Consider the following 20,479-nt stretch of genomic DNA (forward strand, 5'->3'; position numbering starts at 1 on the left):
AAGTACACAGGAACAGAAGAAGAAGGGGTGAGATTATCTGATCATCGCAGAAGTGATGGTTGGACTTTATCTGCTTTTTCGCGCCGAAGCTTCGGTGGCCGGAATCAACCGCCTATTGGAGTAAACCTTCCCACTGGCATAGTAGTGGGGGAGGATTTTTCGTTCCCGCGGGGCAGCAAAATTGGAACAGTCACTAAACCCATCTATGTTCGCTGATAATACGGCGGAAACTGCGCGAAGAGGATTTATAAGCAACAACCTGGAAATAACTAACTACTCCAAAGCGCGGAGACATCGGATCATGTGATTACGTCTGTGGCACGTAATAGGGTAGTACGTAGTTCACGTATCTTGCTTATTTTTTCTTTTTTCTTTTTTTTTTTTTGAAGCGAATAACTAGGACATAGACACTTTTGTAGCTTACTGTTGATTTGTGATGAGTCGTTGGAAGAGATCTGAACTCCTCGATACGCCGGTGCGATTTAGAGTAGCGCACCATGGATGATGTATTGTCTATATGGCCTTCTTTTAATGCAAACTTCGGAATTGACCTCCAGGAAGAGCTGAAAATTGACTTTTTCTTAGTTTATGGTACTCCAGGAAAGACTGTTTATTGGGAAAATGAGGCAGTCCCTGCGGAATGGTATGACTTATTGAGACTGCAACGACATCAGTCCATCCATGAGCCGCTCGGAATGGCCACATTTCGAACTCGACTTCTGGCATAACGGAGGGAAAGACAGGAAGCGGAGACGGGAATACAAGAGCACGAAGAGCTATTTTCTGCTGCAAAGCAGATTTGCTGAAAATACCATAGGCCAACAGCATCAGCCATCGCCAGCCACCTTTTAGATCGACTGAAGCTCTCACACATGACCAACTCAACACCGTGTAAAGATGTAGTCCCTGCAGAATGCGCCTCGATGGATCAAGAGGGCTTAGGTCTCGGCAACTTCATTGTGAAGAAAGATCCTAACGCCAGTCGATACATGGACAAATAACCTCATAATCTTATTATGTACACAGTCGGGTCCTTCGCTCATTTCGAATGCACAGCTGGTCTCTCACAAATCAGTTGCTCCGGGCGCCATTCTTCGCAGCTCGCAGCTCATCCATCTTGGCGACGCGCTTCTTGAATTCCTCATATTGACACTTCTCGTAGCTGTGTCTCTCGTCCTGTACAGAAATTCAAGGGTTAGTAGCTGCCGAAAAACCGAAATTATTTACTGGCACGCAAAGCACAGTTGTAATACCTCGCATTTCCAAGGAAGGTAGTACTCCTGCTGTCGGCAACGGTTCAATGGGATCAGGAGGTGTGCACAGGAGTCTCGGTACGGCAGCGGAAGACGAGCGTCGGACATTTCTTGACGGGAAGCGACTATCTCAATGAGTTAGCAGCCATTGCAGATATCCATCCTTCGGCGTCCGATTCCACAATTCGAGTGCTAATGGCACCAAAACATACCAGTGCTATCCGCGAGCCCAACGGCGCTCTTCACTGACTCCACGACAGTCATATTGATGGAGAAAACAATGCACGGAAGAGTATGGTTGAAGGATAAGCGACCGGGCAGCGATGTTTGCAGCTCTCCTACTGGCATTGCTGTTCCTTCGTTCCGATACGGTCAGGTGATACCACGTGATGTATTTTCCGCAATAGGACTAACGCATCTCTGGACCACTTTACGCGGTTCTTTCCTCCCCAAGCGCGTCTTCGCTAGCCAGCCTGCGAAGCATCGCGTTTCTGGGATGTCAGCGAGTGTTCAACGAGCCACTGGTGGCTAATACTTCATCTTTTCGTCTCCAAAGCTGTTGTTTCATATTCTATTGGACTCCTATATTATTAAATGTTCTTAAATGCCCAAAGATAGGTTAATTTAGGCGCTGCGATTGGTCATCACAGGCCGTCAAGCCGCGTCAAATCAACCGCTGTTAACAGTTCGGGAACATACTGATTGCATCACAACGGTTTGCGGAGACGGGCATTATGGCGGCGGTGGATTTCTCAAAAATCTATTCTGCTACATACAGCAGCGTAAGTCTCTTCTAATTGCGTATCTCTGTTTTCCCTACAGCCTCAAATTTTCCCCAATGCCTCTTTCCATCCATTTTGCCCCTTCCTTCGCCGCGAAGCCAATCTAACGCAGTTCAATAGGTTCCAGTTTACGAGTTCAAAGTCGATGGCGAAAGTGTTATGCGCCGACGAGGCGATGATTGGATCAATGCTACACATATTCTTAAAGTAGCTGGTTTTGACAAGCCAGCGAGAACCCGGATTCTCGAGCGTGAAGTCCAGAAAGGGACTCATGAGAAGGTTCAGGGTGGTTATGGCAAATACCAGGGTAGGATATTCTACACGGTCAAGTGTCGTCGTTTGCCATTCGGCTAACATTGTCGATAGGAACATGGATCCCACTTCACGAGGGTCGTTTACTCGCCGAGCGCAATAACATCATTGACAAGCTAAGGCCTATTTTCGACTATGTAGCAGGGGATCACACCCCTCCGCCGGCACCAAAACATACTTCCGCCGCCTCATCGAGACCAAGAGCCTCCAAAAAGAAAGCCGTGAATGAGCAGGTATTCAGTGCTGCCAAGCCCATTCGCAACATGGGACCACCGAGCTTCCCGCACGAACAATTTGAGATCAACCCTGGTTATGACGATAACGAATCGATTGAGCAGGCGACACTCGAGTCATCGTCCATGGCGGCAGATGAAGAGATGATGTCTATGTCGCAACATGGTGCTTATTCTCGAAAGCGCAAGCGTGAGATGAATGAAGTCACCGCTATGTCGATTAGTGAGCAGGAGCACATACTCTATGGTGATCAGCTGTTGGATTACTTCATGACAGTTGGAGACGCTCCAGAAGCAACACGGATTCCGCCTCCACAACCTCCAGCCAATTTCCAAGTGGATCGTCCCATTGACGATTCGGGCAATACCGCTCTTCATTGGGCCTGTGCAATGGGAGATTTAGAAATTGTGAAAGATCTATTGCGAAGGGGCGCAAACATCAAGGCATTATCCGTCCATGAAGAAACACCTCTGGTACGCGCTGTTTTATTTACGAATAATTATGAGAAGAGGACATTCCCGGCACTTCTGGACCTACTCCTTGACACTGTCTCATTCAGGGACTGGTTCGGCGCCACCATTTTCCATCACATATCGGAAACTACCAGGAGTAAAGGGAAATGGAAGAGCTCTCGATATTACTGCGAAGTCCTGTTGGACAAATTGCATAATACCTGCTCGCAAGACGAAATCGACCTGCTACTCTCCTGCCAGGACTCAAATGGGGATACAGCCGCTCTAGTCGCAGCTCGAAATGGCGCATTTCGCTTGGTCAATCTGCTTCTGGGGCACTGCCCGCGAGCTGGAGATCTGGTCAATAAGAAAGGCGAAACGGCCACAAGCATTACCCAGAGAGCGCATCTCCCCGAGCAGAATATTCCTCCCCCGCCATCTTCAATAACAATGGGAATTGATCACACGGAAGGCGATCTCACTGTCCTGGAAACCCCCGACCAGACCGATGCTCTTCCGGCCGAAGCTTCACTTGCCACCTCAGCCTTACTTGCCAAGATTAGTGCCATCATGGCCGAAACTAATAAGAAGCTCGCCGCTTGTTATGGGCATACGAAATCTAATGAACCAGTCTCAGACGACGTTGCGAATCCCGAAGCTTTGTACGAGCAGTTGGAAGTGGATCGGCAGAAGATTCAGGAGCAGACTGCCGCCTTGGAAGCCAAAGAGACCGAAGGAGAACCGGTTGAGGCCCAGCTTGAACGATATGAGCGACTCAGAAGCACTTATGAATCTCTTCTTGAACAAATTCAACAAGTCCGCCTGAAAGAGCGACTAACATCAATGCCCCCACCAGCAAAGGAGAACATGATGCCCTCATCGAGCGATCAGAACCAATTATTAATCACTTATCAGCTGGCGCGACAACTATGCTCCCTACAGAAAGCGCGCCGTGCAGCAGTCAGGGATCTAGCCCAGCAGACCGCCGATGCGGGGGTAAGCACCAAGTTCGATGTGCATCGAAGGCTTGTCGCCCTTGCAACGGGCCTAAAGGAGGAAGAGTTAGACCCTATGGCTGCGGAGTTGGCCGAGACGTTGGAGTTTGACCGAATGAATGGAAGGGGGCCGGGCGGCGAATCACCTGAGCCAGTGCAAAAGCGTCTCCCTTCTCAACGGGAGCCATCGTCCCTCCCGTTCTCTGGGCCACCAGTATCTGTGGACGCCTGAACGGGGTAACTTTGGCTGGGAAGCATGTCCATATGAGTGAACCCAATTGTTACAGTTGTTACGCCCTTCTGATTTATTCCCATTCCGAAGCGGGGGGAGGCTCGTACCTCTCCGTATCTATGTCTCCTCTGCATATCCCTGCATTATCTCATGATTTGCGATGCTAATTGCACTCCTGGCTGGTAGAATGATGCGATGCCTGCCAGCAGATACCCAAGCTCGATTTCCTATGACTTTTGAATGGTCTCGTGTTTCCAACTACTGGGTGGATTTTTTTGAGAATCTATCTTGCTCGGCTATTGCATGTTGATCTCTCATCCGTGGTGAATCCGGCTGATAATAGCCCCCTGACACTTGTTCTTTTGTACATAGTAACAGACCAAAATATGCTGGACAGCAATGGATGTTTTCTTGGAGGATAACGAATTTCAAACGAACGACAGAAGTTCTCAGTTGTAACAGACTGACTCAGGGTGACATCATGGTCGGTCTTAGCTGGCGATCATTGCATGCGAGGGAGACAAACATAGAGCCTCGGCCAGTGGCAGTCTTAATCATCTGGCTATCGACACCAGAGCCAGGTCGTACAAGGTACTCCGTAGAGAGGACCGCTAAGAAATACCATGTACAGCTCTTCCATCAAGTCATCATGTGAAATCCACTAATTGTATCTTACTCTTCAACACAAAACTATCAGGACTCGCCGGAGAGGCGGAAATATTGTAGAGTAGCCATCCCCACACCTCAACAACAGTATCCAGCTGAGTCACAACATAGAATCTAGGTAGACTTGAATTGTGAAGAGTGAACACCTACAAAACCCCAATCCAGCAATTCTATTAGCTCAAGAGCATCATATGCAGGCAGCACATCACACATCCTGCAAGTGGTCCAGCACCGCCTGACAGACCAGTCAGAAGCAGCGGACGGCGGTTCCTGGGCGAATTGCGCAGCAGAAGCGGATGGCTGGCGGCGAACAAGGCCACTTGAAGACGCTAGACTGGGATCATCCAAATAGAGCGCGAAGATCTGGACCAATCAGACCCTCGTATTGTGGAGAGGAGACTACCTACGACTCCATGTTTGTGTTGTCTCGTGTTGTTAGACTATTACTAGGGATGGTAGAGACACATGTTTGATAGTAAGTTAATGCTATGTATGTTATTAACCCATGTATTGTGGTAATAACAATGGAGGAATAGATGCCATTTAAATGAGACCAAAGGGATTGGAGCGGCTGCCCTTTATTATTAGGCGTCAATCAAACTCGCCTCGGTTTATTTTATTTTTTGAATCATCCAATCAGCAATGTCTACTCATACTTTGCTCCTCGTAGGCTAACTGTGATTGGTTAGCGTCTCTGCCAAGCGAGCCACTCAGCGTATGCATTTGACACTGCAAACCACTGACTTGTCTCAACCCATCATCTCCCGCCCGACTATCGGGAAATAATAATAAAATTCACCTGAGATTGCCTGGAACAACGCCTTTCAGGGAGTCTTCGGACCTCTTCTCTTCATCTCTTCACTCTTTCTTCACTCCTCCTGTTCATCATCCACTTCTCTTCCTCCCCATTCATCTCCATCTCCATCCTATCTTCTCCATACATCCATTTAACCTAATCCCTCTTCACTTCTCACCCCTTTTCTTGTTTCTCTCCGCAGCTTCTCTCTTCCGATTGGTACTTACTTTTATTCTCGCTGTTTTGCATTAAGATTACTCTGCTCCCCATCAATTGGCTCCGTCCTTCTATCTACATCGGGCTTTGGTTGCTGAACCCCGTCGTCCAAGGGAAAAGGCGGGCGGAAAAAAGAAACGAGCCAAAGCAAACGAAGCAGGTGACTGGCACGTATCAGGCCGATACCCGAACACTGTCAACCTGCGGGAGTTCATCCTCCTCGCCCCCAACACCCATTCATTTCTGTCGCCGCACCGTCGACCTTCCTCCCTTTTCTTCTTTACCCCCCTCACGGCTGAGAAACATCCAATTCTTCTTTCTTGTGCGGGATACCGGGAGACATAATAAAACCGTTTAATAGAGGGTAAAAAAACAAAAAGTCTTCCTTTTCTTTTCGAAGTGACACCTCCGCTTCGCGTCGACTTTTCTGCTCTTCCTTGGCTCTGGCCATCGTTTGTGTCAGAGCTTCTTTCCGCTTATCGCGCGTCAAGCGTCCTTCAACATTGCTGGGGTTGCAGAGCACACTCCACGCGTTCATATTATCTTTCTTACAGATCGGAAACTACTCGTTGGATTCTTCTTCGACGACACCATTGACTAGCCTCTAATTGTCAGGCCTCCCACTGTCGGATTGCTTCTGTCGTCGCCTTTCTCTTTCATATCAGTTCTGAGCTAAAGCTGTGACACTTTGAGTTGCTCAACCGTTCAACGTTTGGGAACCATCTGGTTGCTGTCCTCGTTGGATCTAATCGTTTACTCTTTTACCACTAGTGGTTAGTTAGTTTTGGTTGGTATGTGAATTTGCTAATGCTAACACGTTATAGGTGTCGACTGGCTCTTTTTCGAACAAAATCCTTTCACGAGCAACGCTTTCCTCACACTCCGTCAATCCTTCCAGGAATCTCGCAGTGCTGTCTGATTATTTCCGTCCCGCGTGCCCTCAGCATCATACTAATAACGTAATTCCTCGAACGAAGCCATTGTTAATTCACCGATCCACCTCCCTCCCGCCATTCGCGGAGTGTTGATACTACTCTTTTATTATCTCGTGCACATATTGTCTATATTCCATTTACACGAACTTTGAGTATGGACGCTGGCGGTCTTGCTCAAATGACTTACAATTCGTCATTCGGTAATGGCAACAGTCTCGGAGCTCCTGGTTCCGGGTTTGCTTCTCGGAGAAAAGGCTCCAACATCAAACGTTTGAATGTGCCTCCTCCACATATTTCTACCATCGACGAGTCCCAGCCTTCGGCGCCGGTTCCTCCTACCCCTCGTACTAGCCGGTCCCATCTTTTGGCGGGTTTGAGAACTGCTCCCAAATCCGCGACCCTACCGTCCGCGTCACAACGTCAGCAGCATCTTGGCCTGGAAACAGGGCGATATGGAGCCCATACTAGTGGCACAGCTGATCGTGTTCCGCAAACTGCGACAGGAGCTGGCTTTCCCCGGCGCTCGTTTGCCACCAATCAACATTTGGACATGGGAAACGGGCGGCCGATGTACACTCTACCGGAACAGGTGCTTGCACCGCCGGCCATCGACATCGCGGGTGACATGCCGATGGACGAGACTCTTTACGCGGAACTGATGTCGACCAATCTCTTCCTGGCTGCTCAGCAGCAGCGCTTGCAGCAGCAGTTGATCAGCGTCACCGCTGCAGCACAGCAGTTTCAGGGCCTCAACCTTGGAGCGTCCATGGGCCAAGCCCCTGAAATGCCCTCTCTCTCCGTTCCCGCCATGGGCTTCTACCAGCAGCAGCTCCAGCAGGGTGTTCAACCTGTGGTGCAGCCCGTTCCTGGTCAACCAGGACTATTTTCTGTTTATAACCCTCTAACTGGCCAGCACAATTATGTTTATGACAACAGTTATATGCAAGAGAATGGTTCCTCGCCCTACGTTGAAGACGAGGATCAATCGCCCGTTATGCAGACTCCAGCCTTCTATGCAGAGGTGTCTCCCCCATCGGAATCAGTGCAGTCCCCTTTGGAAAGGCAGCAGACGGTGTCACCCCCAAGAACCAGCCCACCACCTCCTAAGGACGTCGCTCCTCTTCCGCCCCCATCCGCCAACGCGTTCCGCCGAGGTCACAAGAAGAGTTCGTCTGTCAACCCAGCAGCAGGAGCCACAATTGACACTGCGCGGGCCAACAACGTTGCCGTCGACTCTGCGCCTAAGTCGGCTGTCTTCCCTTCCACGCCGGCGACGGGCACTTTCGGTCCCGGTCAAAACCGTGCTGGAGAGCATCCCGTGCGTCAGCCCCGTAACCCGCCTTCCCTGGAAGAGCTCATCGCCAAGCCGACTTCCAAACATGAGGGGAGCAAGAATTTTGCAACTCGCCAGCGCCGACGTGCCATCCACAGCCTTGTGCGTGCAGGGATTGAGCGACGTGGGGAGACCCGGAGCTTTGGATATAACAGCAGCGGTGGCACTAACACTCCGGCTAGCGAAAAGGACTTTGCATTTTCCGATGGCGATGATGCTACTGTTCGCAGTGGCAGCCTTTCGAGCAAGCCTAGCCTGGGCAGTTTGCGCGCTGTTGCCAACGGTGCTATTGGCTCTGAGCGCAAGGAGCGATCCTCGCGGGAACGCAAGTCCCAGGACAGCCCTTATAACACGACTACCCCTGTCAGCGAAGATGGCAGTTTCTTCGGGGGTAAATTTGCGGATATCCGGGCGGAGCAATCTCCCCCAAGCGGCCCACCCTCTGTGGCTGCTGTCGTCGCAGGTCAGAAGACGGCAGCTCAGGCTCCTGAAAGGCGCAAGACGCCGATGCTCGTGCTTTCCAGCGCCGAAAAGCGCAAGACCCTGTTCATGTAACGGTGGACTTCGTGCATAATGTGACCTGAGACGTAACGGACTTGCCCCAGTTTGAATGTCTTTCTTTTTGTCCTCTTGGTCTTCTTATTGTTGCTGTGGACCAGACTATTCTGGAATATCGACTGTCTTGAGCCGGTATTTTGCTTATTATGATTTGGTGCCTTCTTTTCCTTGACTTGTCAGAGTGTTTTGAATGACATGTACACCCCACCGCCGACACTTATTCACTTGAATGATACATCAGTCGGAGATGAATGACTTTCTTTCTCACTACGGTTCTGCGTCTTCTTTTCATTCTTTCAATTATTCGAAGAGATTGACGAACATATGGAACAAGCATCCAGGGACATTCTTTTTCTGGACTGAGACTCCTGCTTGACTTGACGTTCCATGTTTCTCTCATTATGTGTATGTACATCTGGCTATGTGCATATCGATCCCATAGTAATGGACCCAGCATTCGTACAGAAAAATTGCCCTAAAGGGCCGTCCCACTGCCCTTGCTTATCGACTGGAGACGTAGCAGCCTTTACATTAGAAACAGGAGAAACTCGTTAAATCAGGTTATTGATTGATCTCGGGGGGTATTGACAGAGTATTATCGATCGTGACTCATGAGCATCATCAGGAATAATAATTCGTGTCTCTTCAGAAATAGTAAGTATATGGATCAGCAATTATGACCACGACATGCTTTTGTTTCTTGCATATGATCAAGTCGAATCAATCAAATCAAATCACCACCAGAGCATACTCGCTACCAACCAACTACCTGATAATAACATGAAAGAACAAAGCCACCGTGAAAACCGTGTTCTGGCCAACATTCAAGTCAATCAAATTAATACCAGTCCAGTACAGTTTGGAGAAAAAAAATAAAAATAAAAAAATACAAATGGTAGGGATATCCATCGAACCAAATCAAGCTGAGACGACCGGCAGGAAAGGATAGGGTAAAAGCAACGCTAACAAACAGGTGACATGAAATACGAGATGAATGCGAATGGTGTATGTATGTGACGTATACGATGTATGCGTTAGGTGTGCTTCTGGGGACAAGATGCAGGAGGAGCAGGAGGTGAGTATGGTTTAAACGAGGAGAAGCTAGAAACTGAACAGGCCGCTTCGTTTCTTGCCGAGCGGGTACACGACCAGCGCAGCGAGGAAGAGGCCCACCGTAAAGCCGATGGCGACCTGGACCATGCCGTAGCCGATGTCGAAGACGACGCCATGGAATTGGTCGTCGATGTGGGTCATGTTGCGGGCTGCGTCGACGAACCCCTGCGTGCCGTTAGAGATGACGCCGTAGGGCGAGCTGGTAGTTGTGATAGACTGAGCGGAGGCGATGCCTGATATTAGGGAGCCGCTGGCAGCGAGTCCGGAGGGGACGAGAACGAAGATGGCGGGGAGCATGGCTGCGGCTGCGAGGCCGTGACGGAGGCGGCTGTAGAGGTTGCCCAGGACGCCAACGACGAAGGCGCCGAGGGCGGAGGAGACCTGCGTGCTGGAGGCGAAGCGCTTAGCGCCGAAGTAGTTGGTGACGTAGCCGGCGAAGGCGATGAAGAGCATGACAGGGATCTGGCGCCATTTGGCCTGATTAACGAGCGCGAGGCAGAGAGTGAAAAGGATGACGAAGGGGAAGTGCTGCAGGTACTCGTCGCGGATTGGGCTCGGGGGGCATGTGTACTCGGTCGAGGCGTTCGAGTCCAACAGGCCGTACACTGCGGTTCCGATTGTGATGCCGAATCCAAGGAACATTGAGTAGATAATGGCGTAAACCATGCGCACGGAGCCGGCGACAATGCTGCGCGACTGCAGTTCCAGACTGGCGCACAGCACCAGGTACCCGGGCAGAATCAGCGCGATCGACGACTGCGCCAAGGCTGAAAAGCAGAACAACCGTTCGCCTTCGTACCGGATGCTGCCAAAAGCCCTGGCCAGGAAGGAGGTCATCACCGCCGCCGAGATCTCAAACACATTCGAGTAGAGGTTCGAGCGTGGGGAGAGGACCAGTTGCAGGATGCCCAATAGGCATCCGAGCAAAAAGGCGATCGGCAGGTCGATCGGCCGGGCATTAAAGGCAAAAGGCCCCACGGACGCCGAGGCAAACCCGTGGACCAGGATGAGCATCCACACGGAATACTTGTTCTTCTTCTTCATGATCTCCTCCAGCCGCTGGATGGCTTCCTCCACGCCAATCACATCATGAATGACCTCCTTATAGACAATATGTACATCGGAGAGCTTGCCCAGGTCGACTCCTTGGGCTGATCGGACCACCTTGACTTCGGTGGTGTGCGTGGACGCGTCATCGAAGGAGATTATCATACATCCGGGTATGTACAGAAACTGGCCATCGATCTCCAGGACTCGAGCAGTCATGGTCATGTATTCCTCAAGACGATGGGTCGGAGCACCGTACTTCATCAGTGCCCGACACAGTCGGATGAGATATCGCTGGCGCGAGAGCAGCTCGGCGATATGGACAGTAATGCGGATCTCATCCTCCAGCCGGGGTTTGGTCCAGCGTTTGCCGCCCGAACCAGGGATGGGACCACTGCTCCGCGAGCGCTTGAGCATCGCAATGGGCGAGCTGGACGAGTTCTTGTCCGTCGAGCCGGAGAGGGAGGTGCTAGATTGGCTCGGGGATTTTTCGTACCACTTCCGTTGTCGCTGGGGTTGTTTCCAACCGGGGTCCGGCGAGAGGCCCCGGCTACTGACCTCTCCCAGACTGCTCTGACGGGAGTGGCCATACCGGCCGCGGGAATAGTGGCTGCTGCCGGAAGACTGGTCGTATAGCTTGAGGAGGGATGAGAGGATGCCCCCGCGATAATGGGTCGGCCGCTCGACATAGGCGTCCGGATCTCTCTCTTCGATTGGGGTGACCTGCCCAGAGCGGAGTCCCGGGGACGGTGCGCGGATCCGGGTCAGAAAGGTAAAGTCTTTACGAGTCATTTGTCGCACGAGCTGATGGGCCTCTGACGTTCGGGTCAATGTGCGTCCATCAACAAGGCCGTCTTCATCCTCGTCGGGAAAGTCGTCGTCGAAATGTTTCTCGGAAAGATTGATCATGGGAATGTCACTACCATCCTCTGAAGGCGGCACCACCTCTGTGGGGGTCGAAGCGACTGATGACGGCACGCTCGATCGTGGGCTTGGTCGAGGGGATTTGGAAGTACGTCCCAGAAGGGACGCCAGTCGCTGGGCTCGCTCCTGAGCAAACTGGAAGGCTCTCCCTTTCTCTCCGCTGATCTCATAGTCCCTTGAGATCTCCGACGAGGCCGCTTGCGAGTGGTCAGCAAGGCCCGTGACACCTGCGGGGGCGTTGGAACCAGGATACACCGAAGAAATTGATTGGGGGGCTCTCTCTGCAACTGGAATGCTGGCAGCACGCAATGGTCGCTGAGGAAGTGAGGAACCCCTACTGTCAAAACGGGTCTCTGACGTCGATCCCGCTGCTGGAGCCTCGAGCAGGCCAGCCTCACTGACGGTGAACTTAACGCGATTCGCACTTTTCAGAATACCTGCATTCCGGTGCCTGCCGGGGGTATTGATAAAGCCCAGCGGCTTTTCCTGAGATGAGCCTTCATTGGGAGTCACAAGAGGAGAAGTACGCGGCGGTGGGGCAGGTCTGCTCGCATTATGGAATTCATCAGCAAGGCTCGAACGCCGGGACGAGGATATTGGTAGATCGAAATAACCGCCGGCCATATTTAACGCTTTTCTTTACACGACAGGCGGGTTGCGCAGAGACACACACCCGGACTTTCAGGATTGTCTGTGCTACCTCTGGATTTCCTTTTGCCTTGCACAACTTGTGCACCCTCCTCCTGTTTCTCTTAATTCCGATGTTTTTTGCTGCTTTTGCTGGATTAAAAATAAAATTAGATGAGTAGTACTATCTTTTGTTTCCCCCTTTGCTTGTGAAGTAGTAGTGGGGAAGGACGTGCAAGGTGTATTTGCGTAGCCTGGCAACCGGGTCAGATACGCACTTGCATCACAAGGTGATCAATCCCAAGGATCAGGAGTAAGTACCGACACATACCTCGCAGACTTTGTGCCAGCGCTCGAGGACAATGGAGGGCACTGATGATAAGATCTTGGGATTGTAGCTGGCGCTGGAGCTCAACCACCTGGTGGGATGGAAGGGGGTGAAGATCCCGCTACCAAGAATGCAAGTACGTCACGAATACATGGTCGAAAGATCGGATATGAATAAACCAGCAAGGACCAGGAGAGAGAGGGTACGACAGCTTTGGGCGATCAAAAGGGGGAGGGAGACGAAATCAGAAAGACAGAGGAGAGATGATGCACAGAGGCACACACACTCGAGGAGGGAGAGGGGAAAAACCAGGGTAATGATGGGGAAGTGACAAAGCGAGGATTGGAGAGGCAATTAAAAGAGAAGATTTTCGAAGAATTATGAGATTAAAATTAAAGATAAAAAATGAAAAAAAAAAAAAAAAAAAAAACAGAAGGATCTGAGGTTGTTTGTGTGAGGATGTGGATGGAAGCAGCCGAATTCAGCCAGCGCAATGAAGCGAATGCGGATAGGGACAGGAGAAAAAGGCTATTATTGATCAACAGAGACCTTCCTCAGCACAAAATCATATGAAAGAGAATGACCAATTAGTCTCGAACTTTTCTGGGTTTTGTGTAGCAGGATGATGTCTGTGGGGATGGAAGGATTATACTGTATGATTTTTGTTTCCCAGTAACTGACGTGAGGCGAGGGAGGGAGGAGGAGATTTGTATCAGAAGCTTTGCCACAACACCTTGGAAAAAAAGATATGAGGACAACAGATAAGAAGGAAATTGACAGGTGATAAATAGATGGGGCAGTTTCGGTCTTTGCTCTGATTCTAGAAGGAAGAGGCAATAGGTAGCAATGGTGAAGAATATCACAACGCATCGCCGAGACCAGCCAGAGGATTCTGAAAACATGAAGGTACTTGTTAATTCATGGTATTAATGACAATAGTTTTGACTTTCCGTCATCCTCCAATGATGAATTTGATTTAATGTATTAACGATTAACAAAAGAAAAAGAACAAAAAGCATGGACATACTAACAGACGGTGACACCCAGCCGCCCAAGACCTAGACCATTAGAACGGTGTTGCAGGCATAGGCTTAGATAGAACTACTCCGTAAACTAGACTGATGGTTAGGTCGACGACTAATCTGGTTCCACAGGATCCATGAGTATGTACCTGTACCACAGTGGCCTAAGGATCTAGTCACTGGGACCTAGAAAGAGTCAGAGTCACATTGGCTTGTGCTTTGCTCAGTCAGGCCTCAGGAGTACACGTCCTGTACTCCTAAGGTACCTACAGTCGATCCAAATCTGAAGTAAAGACAGCAGAGCTCCATTCCCAAGTCTCCTTTTTCAGAATTGACGAGTTCATTCCTGAGAGAGACATCTGCACCGTTGCAGAGACAGATTCTGGTAAGATCGTGCTAAATCCAGAGTCAGCGCAGCCACATGCCATCGTCTAGGGAAAAAAAAAAAAAAGGTTGTTTTTGTCCTCTTTTTTTTCCTTTTTACGTTTATCATCTCGGTGTGGAACAGTGGGAGTGGGAGGCGAAAAAAAAGCTGGCAATGTGGATCATCTGAAGACTGATAATAGACACTTATCTATATCAGCAGCTGTTTAGCGCCCGAACGACACCGTCGTCTAGAACTCCTGAGACCGAATGGAGAACAGAACTTAGAACTAGGCTCGGGGGGGGGAAGACGGAATGCACACAGGGCTAGGAGGACAATCCGTGGTTCTTGGGAAGGAAACAATGGGAGTGTACGAATGGGAAGCGTTGTTGCCGTCACGTCAATCATTCGGCAACCCGATGGCCGATAGGAAGCCAAGGGTTGACTGTGATAGGGTGAGGCAAGTGAGAAAATAAATCTCCAAGCTTGAGGATGATCAAGAAAGACAGATGGACATTGGACATCATCGACAGGAGGCGAGAGTTCAGTTCTTCGCAAGTGGGGCGCGAGGGGTTGCAATAGTGGGGCCCAACCATAGACTCATAGCATCAGGTCTTGACTTCTAAGGTCCCTGGAAACCTTACAGGTAAACACTAGGTATGAGTTCTATGCATGATACCAAGTGATGACTGATAAGAAGGCATGAAGATTACGAAGCTTCGGGAGATGTCAGGAATGACCAAACTGAGATCTTCATTCTTCACATGGACAAGTGAGGTCCAGAGTAAGTGGTGGTGCTGGCTTGCTGCAGCTGCATGTCAAATAATATCTTAGATAAAATAATGCAGAGAGTTATGAATCAGCCCAGCACATCCTCCCGACTGCTGCAGTCCAACCCTTTGGCAGTAGCCCCCTGATGATCATCCATCTCTAGTAGTTTTTGGCATGGAAGGAGCTTTGACTTTTTTGTTTTTTCTGTCGATAGCTCAAGTAGTAATGGTAACCATAGTAGCACTGAAGTTAAGACTACTAAGTATACCAATGCCCAATCTCCACTCCAAGGAGTTTCAAGAATGGTTACTCCTATAAATGGTTTCCAAAACAAAGTGAAACGTCCGTACGCCTCCCAAGGCGTTGGATCAACCTCAGCAGACTCCATACTTCTCTCCCGGAAGTGGCTTGCTGCCAACCCTCCGAAGGATCGACCATGATACCAGCTCCACTAACAAGCATCTAATTCGTACGCAGTCGACGCAAGGCTCTCGCTCCTGAGTCCCAGAAACCTGACGAAAGAACCTAATCTGTGCGATTCCAGCTGCGATGTTTGCTCCAGGCAACACTAAGACTGCAGCCTGAGCCCCTTTAATGATGTCAACGGGATGCACCCTGCCTCAACTTCCGGATGATTGCGCGGCGGGGTGTTACACGGCCTCTTAGGAGGGAGGTAGATAGGTCTGATCCTTTTTCCTGTTTGAGGAGTTTGACAGCGACTTTCTTGCGCTTTCTTCCGCTTCGATTTACGCAGTAGCTAGATCATATGCACTCTCTTACTCGGTGTCTTAAAACACGTTGGAAAGACAATACCTTGGCAATTCACGCCCCCATCCTCACCGCGACGTGTGCATGATGTCAGCTCAAGCCGGTACCATGGAGTATCACCAGGAGGACGGTTGCCGAGGATGACTGTACCACCTGCGCAGACGCAGGGACCAATATTTGATCCTCATTCCATTGCTGCCGTGTCAAGGGAGAAACGGCGGCAAGGGAAGGAGGACTGTGACAGAGTCACACCGGGGATGTATCGCTTCCGACCCGAACGGATACGGAGATGTGGTCACTGCGTGCGACAAAGCGAATATGACAAGGTACCGGTTGTCCTTATTGTCATTGATTGAAATGGGTATGAGAGGTAAATGCCGGCTGTTGACATGATGAAGTAGATAGGAGCGTAAGGAAGAGAACTTACGAAACTGCTATTTCTGGATTGGGTGGTGGATCCGAGCTCTCGGGTGATATGAGAAAATCCTCGGCGTGAGGAGATGATTGGTGACTGCTAAAGAGCTTAAATTGCCCAGTCTCCCTGATTATCCAGGAGTAAGACATATTCATCATAAGCGCGTAAGTATCTAGTTAAACTTACTCCGTACCTTGATACAAATAACAGCAAATTTCTTTTCCGTGGCATGCTGCACTCTAGAAAACAGCCAGCACTTCGCTGCATTCAGCAACATCCGTGGAGGGAAGTCGGCGGTCAGATCCACTGTACCCCGTGCTGCTAGTGCTAGCCTCTATGGTAGCTATAGTCTAGGTACACAGAGTATTCTGAGAGTCAATACAGCAGGTCAAGCGAGTGCTGCGAGCCTTATCCAGTCATCGGCACTTCTAGATCTTCGCCTGCCCCATAGGCTCTGTTCCTCTGGTCATGCGGATGGAAGATCTTATCACTTGTCTAGCTGATTGCTAACTGCTTACGGAGTACTGCTAGCAGCAAATTCGGAAGATTAGCAAGAAAAATATGATCATCACATGGCAGACTAGACCAGACCCGCACCACACTGTTCGCAGTGTTCTAGAAGACAGGCTATAGTAGAGATACTCCATAGTCCATACAATAATAGTTCTGGCACATAAAATACTCATATCTAAGAATTACTTTCATGACAAGCCATATGAATATGACTCCCTGGCCCGGAGAGACGATAGAAATAAAGATATATATATATATTAATAAAGATACACCGCATGACCGCCACTCCACACGTGGAATAGCACCTGTATGAGATATCTTTGTGCATCCTCAGCTTTATTGGGTCCTCGGAGGGTTAGACCACTTCATCCAACGGGTGAAAACAAGCCGGAGGATCGGTCAAGCCGAACGGGCCTGACTACCCGACTTTACTAATATGTCTCCTACTACGTAGAGTGGCGTTTACTACTTATGTAGCACCAAGCTTGGACCTCACACCATCTACATTACATGACGAAATATAGATACAGGAAGACCAAGACCAGACGTGATGGATTGGGATTGCTGCCCAATGAAGCCTTAGCTGAGTCTGGCCCCAATGACGGAAGCCATTAACTGTTAATATGGATACTATGTGTGCGCTAGAAATACACATGGAGATACGGTGTCTAGGGCGCATGCTATGAAAGTCCGCTAGAATTGTATTAATACTGTGGCATCGCAATTGCTAGTATCCTCACTATTCTAAAGGAGTAAACACTGCCTGCATGGAGGTGGCATAGTGAATCACTACACCTGCGATATACTCTGCCGTATCAGGTAGATTATGCTGCATATATATATTTCAATCCTGTGGCGATAACGCAGGGGTGCTGGTGTTCTAGAACAACTACTTGCAATTGACGTAGTCAAAGGTAATGTTCATGTGTCGAGTCAACTGCGCTAAGCGCACTATGTTGTACTTGTTCTTGTAGTCGCAGGACTATACAGCATCGTGTCCATCATCCGCAATCAATCAAATCATAACACCTCAACTCCATTGCTTGCATCCCAACCAACCAAAAAAAAATAGAAAGTGACTGCCCTGCTCGTGGCAGCTCGACTATACATAGACTTGAAAATTGAAAATTATCGTTCAGGAACCCTCCTGGACGATACTGAACGAGTGGTTTGACGGACAAACAATTGATCACCGTCGCTCCACCCGGCTGAGAGCCCCGAGAATGATTCCCAGATCCTCCCTTGGTCTTCCGTGCCGGAGCATAACACGTCTGCCTTCGGCTTCGCCTCCCTCAATTGCAAGTCGCCTCATCGCGTTCCTGGCATCGCGCTCTTCCAGTCGTTCTGCACAGATGCGTAGTACCCGTGTCGAGACTGCATCTGACATCGAGCGATATAGCTCGATGTCGTGCACGCCGGCTGCGAACGAGTCCAGAGTTGGTGCCAAGCCTGATGCCACTCGGGATAGACGGCCCGCTACAACAGATGGCGGCATTGGAGGTAGATGACTCGATTGCGTAGTGGTCAATGGCTCTTGCGATTGCGATTTTCGTCGTGCCTTTGCTGTGTCGGGATTCAACATGGCATAAATCTCCTGCTGCGAAGGATCTAATAACGAGGTATCTATTGCTTTTGGCTCTAACGACAATGGCGATCGAGCCGGCTGGCCGGCCGTTTCGGCTTGTGATGAGCCCTGATCCTGAGATGTATCTGACGGTTGCTTGGATTCAAGTTTTAGTCGTGGAATAGATGGGGGTCGTAAAAGTTCATTCAGGGAATGCCTTTCTCTTTGCAACCTGTTTCTCGTGTGTTACTCATGCGTCCTCCAAACTTTGTCTAGCAACATACCTCTGTATTTGCTCCTCAAGCTCCTTGATCTTGTCCGCGTTTTGGATGTTTTTCGGGTTCGGTTTCTTCACCACAACAGCAGGTGGATTCACATCCTCGCGTCCAAACCAATTCGAGAGCTCGGATTTCGTTGAAAAGTCTTTGAGGAGTTCTTCTTGTATTACTCGAGCTACTCCACGTTAGCCTGACCTTTTTGGAATGAACCTGAATAAAATACCAGCTAGACGAGCACTGGCATCTTCTGGCCGCGCTCCTGTAGGTTTATCTCCCATTGCTCGTGTCGCGCACCAAGTCAGAAGCTGTCTCATCCTCCGCGGTTCTGGGAGCCCATCTGCAATATGTTTGTAGAAATCGGCTGTGTCGACCTCTTTGTGAGGCAACGCTGGAAGGTAGTCAGTACAGCAGTCTCCATTGCAAATTCAACAAGACCATTCGTACCGTTAGATGCCCCAGAATCAATCAGTGAACTGGCCCTCCTTCCTCTCATCCCCAGGCTACTCCGCCTCCCCTTCCCTCCTTTTTCCGATTTGGCCTCTTTTCGCATCTCCTTGTTCCGCTGGATCACAGGCGTATCGGCTAGAGGCAGCGCAATCTTCGCAGTACTGGACTGCTGTGGTTCAGGCGACACAAAGCCGTTCCTCGCCTCGACTTCCGTCTTGCTCGGTCTGCCTTTTCGTCGCTTTTTCTCCTTGGGCACAGATTCGGCCTCCTCACGCTTCCGCGCCGATGAACGTGTGACACTCTGCGGTTGCGGTTCTGGCTCTGTAACCGGGGATCTCCTCCGTCGCGTCTGCCTTTTGCTTGTCATTTCCGCGCTCTTCTCCGTGTGCCCCGCAGATTCTTCCGGCACCGTTTCTGTCTTCTTCTTCTTCTTCTTCGGCGGTCGACCTCGCCTAGGCGATTGCTGTGGTGGTACCTCAGGGATAGGGTTCAGGTTTAGGTTTTCTGGTGCAGCATCAACCGATGACCTCAGTTTCTTGCTGGGCAGTCGTGTAAATTGAAATCCCTCAATATCCTCATCATATGCCACTAATAGCGGAATAAAAAGAAAATGTTAGCAGAAACACCCGCAAACCCCTCATTCACCAAAAACCAACTCCCAGGCCACCCCAGCCAGCCCAACGCGCGCAAACTGAAATCACTCACCAGCCTTCCTTTTCCCCCACACGCCATTCATATTAACCTCCTCCCCCCCCTGTTCCTGTCCTTTATTCAGTCGCGCGCTTGATCGTCCGCCCCTCCCCCTGGCACTCCCGCTCGCGCCGCCAGACGCCGAACGCGTCTGCGCCTGGGACGCAGCCATATCAATCTCCCGTAGCGGTTCGCGTTCTTTCGTTCTGGTCTCGGTCTTGGTCTTGGGAGCGGCGAGAACCGTGACGGTCATGACAGGGCCGGGGTCGTATATTGACGTGGGTATGGAAGTGATCGGACTAGGTCCTGTCTCTTCCGTAGTGTGAGGCACTGCTCCAGCGCCTGATGCACCAAAGTCGATGAGACTCGAATCTAAGTCCCACCCCGCGCGTGTAATGTAATTCGTGCGTTGTTTGTTTGACCTCCGCTAACCTTCCCACCGGCGGCAGCGCAACGAGACGACGATGGGTTCGATTTAATTCAATTTGGTATCCGACTAAGCTCGAAAACAGGTTCACTTGCTGAATTGACTGAGATCTGGAGCGAATGCCCGGTCGCAGGGCGGTGTTTCTGGGTTTGTTGGAATGTGTCGGTCGCAATTCTATCGGCCCCTCGCCGTATGTTCGCGATTGACGGCGGCTGTCAAGCAGAATAGACCGGCTTCATTGACTGTCTGGAGAAAGTTGCAAATGCGTGCTTGCGCAGCTGGAGCATCAGCATCGGCGTCGGGGTGACGGGGTTTTGCTCTTGCAAGTCGCTACAGCACGCGGTTGTTTTGGTAGTTGGCGCGTGGAGGACGGCGCTAAGCTGTTTTGGGAGCGACACTTCCTCCCAACTGAGGAAC

General features: G+C 50.2%; 5 protein-coding genes across 5 annotated transcripts; 2 read left to right on the forward strand and 3 right to left on the reverse strand.

The window, feature by feature from the left end:
* Positions 1-1,071: 1,071 nt before the first annotated feature.
* On the reverse strand, positions 1,072-1,517 carry AFUA_3G13910 (NADH dehydrogenase [ubiquinone] 1 beta subcomplex subunit 7; the record flags this gene model as incomplete). The annotated part of the gene is made up of 3 exons (XM_749140.1): positions 1,072-1,176; positions 1,254-1,378; positions 1,466-1,517. 3 exons carry the CDS (start codon positions 1,515-1,517, stop codon positions 1,072-1,074), a joined length of 282 nt encoding a protein of 93 aa, XP_754233.1.
* Positions 1,518-1,699: 182 nt separating this feature from the next.
* AFUA_3G13920 (putative APSES transcription factor) lies at positions 1,700-5,427 on the forward strand. The gene is made up of 3 exons (XM_749139.2): positions 1,700-2,035; positions 2,156-2,342; positions 2,402-5,427. Exons 1-3 carry the CDS (start codon positions 1,988-1,990, stop codon positions 4,258-4,260), a joined length of 2,094 nt encoding a protein of 697 aa, XP_754232.2. The 5' UTR covers positions 1,700-1,987; the 3' UTR covers positions 4,261-5,427.
* Positions 5,428-5,645: 218 nt separating this feature from the next.
* On the forward strand, positions 5,646-8,761 carry AFUA_3G13930 (uncharacterized protein; the record flags this gene model as incomplete). The annotated part of the gene is made up of 2 exons (XM_749138.2): positions 5,646-6,711; positions 6,763-8,761. Exon 2 carries the CDS (start codon positions 7,028-7,030, stop codon positions 8,759-8,761), a length of 1,734 nt encoding a protein of 577 aa, XP_754231.1. The 5' UTR covers positions 5,646-6,711; positions 6,763-7,027.
* Positions 8,762-9,865: 1,104 nt separating this feature from the next.
* Positions 9,866-14,169, reverse strand: AFUA_3G13940 (threonine/serine exporter family protein; the record flags this gene model as incomplete). Its single annotated transcript, XM_749137.2, has 3 exons — positions 13,975-14,169; positions 12,807-13,916; positions 9,866-12,729 (listed from the first exon to the last, which is right to left on the reverse strand). Exon 3 carries the CDS (start codon positions 12,470-12,472, stop codon positions 9,866-9,868), a length of 2,607 nt encoding a protein of 868 aa, XP_754230.1. The 5' UTR covers positions 12,473-12,729; positions 12,807-13,916; positions 13,975-14,169.
* A 3,357-nt stretch (positions 14,170-17,526) lies between these two features.
* AFUA_3G13950 (Mis12-Mtw1 family protein) lies at positions 17,527-20,376 on the reverse strand. Its single transcript, XM_001481582.2, has 5 exons — positions 19,651-20,376; positions 18,943-19,533; positions 18,722-18,886; positions 18,505-18,673; positions 17,527-18,452 (listed from the first exon to the last, which is right to left on the reverse strand). The coding sequence occupies exons 1-5, from the start codon at positions 19,886-19,888 to the stop codon at positions 17,846-17,848; spliced, it is 1,770 nt and encodes a 589-aa protein (XP_001481632.1). The 5' UTR covers positions 19,889-20,376; the 3' UTR covers positions 17,527-17,845.
* Positions 20,377-20,479: the final 103 nt, after the last annotated feature.

Source organism: Aspergillus fumigatus, chromosome 3 (assembly GCF_000002655.1).
Source record: "Aspergillus fumigatus Af293 chromosome 3, whole genome shotgun sequence".
Classification (NCBI taxonomy): Eukaryota; Fungi; Ascomycota; class Eurotiomycetes; order Eurotiales; family Aspergillaceae; genus Aspergillus; species Aspergillus fumigatus.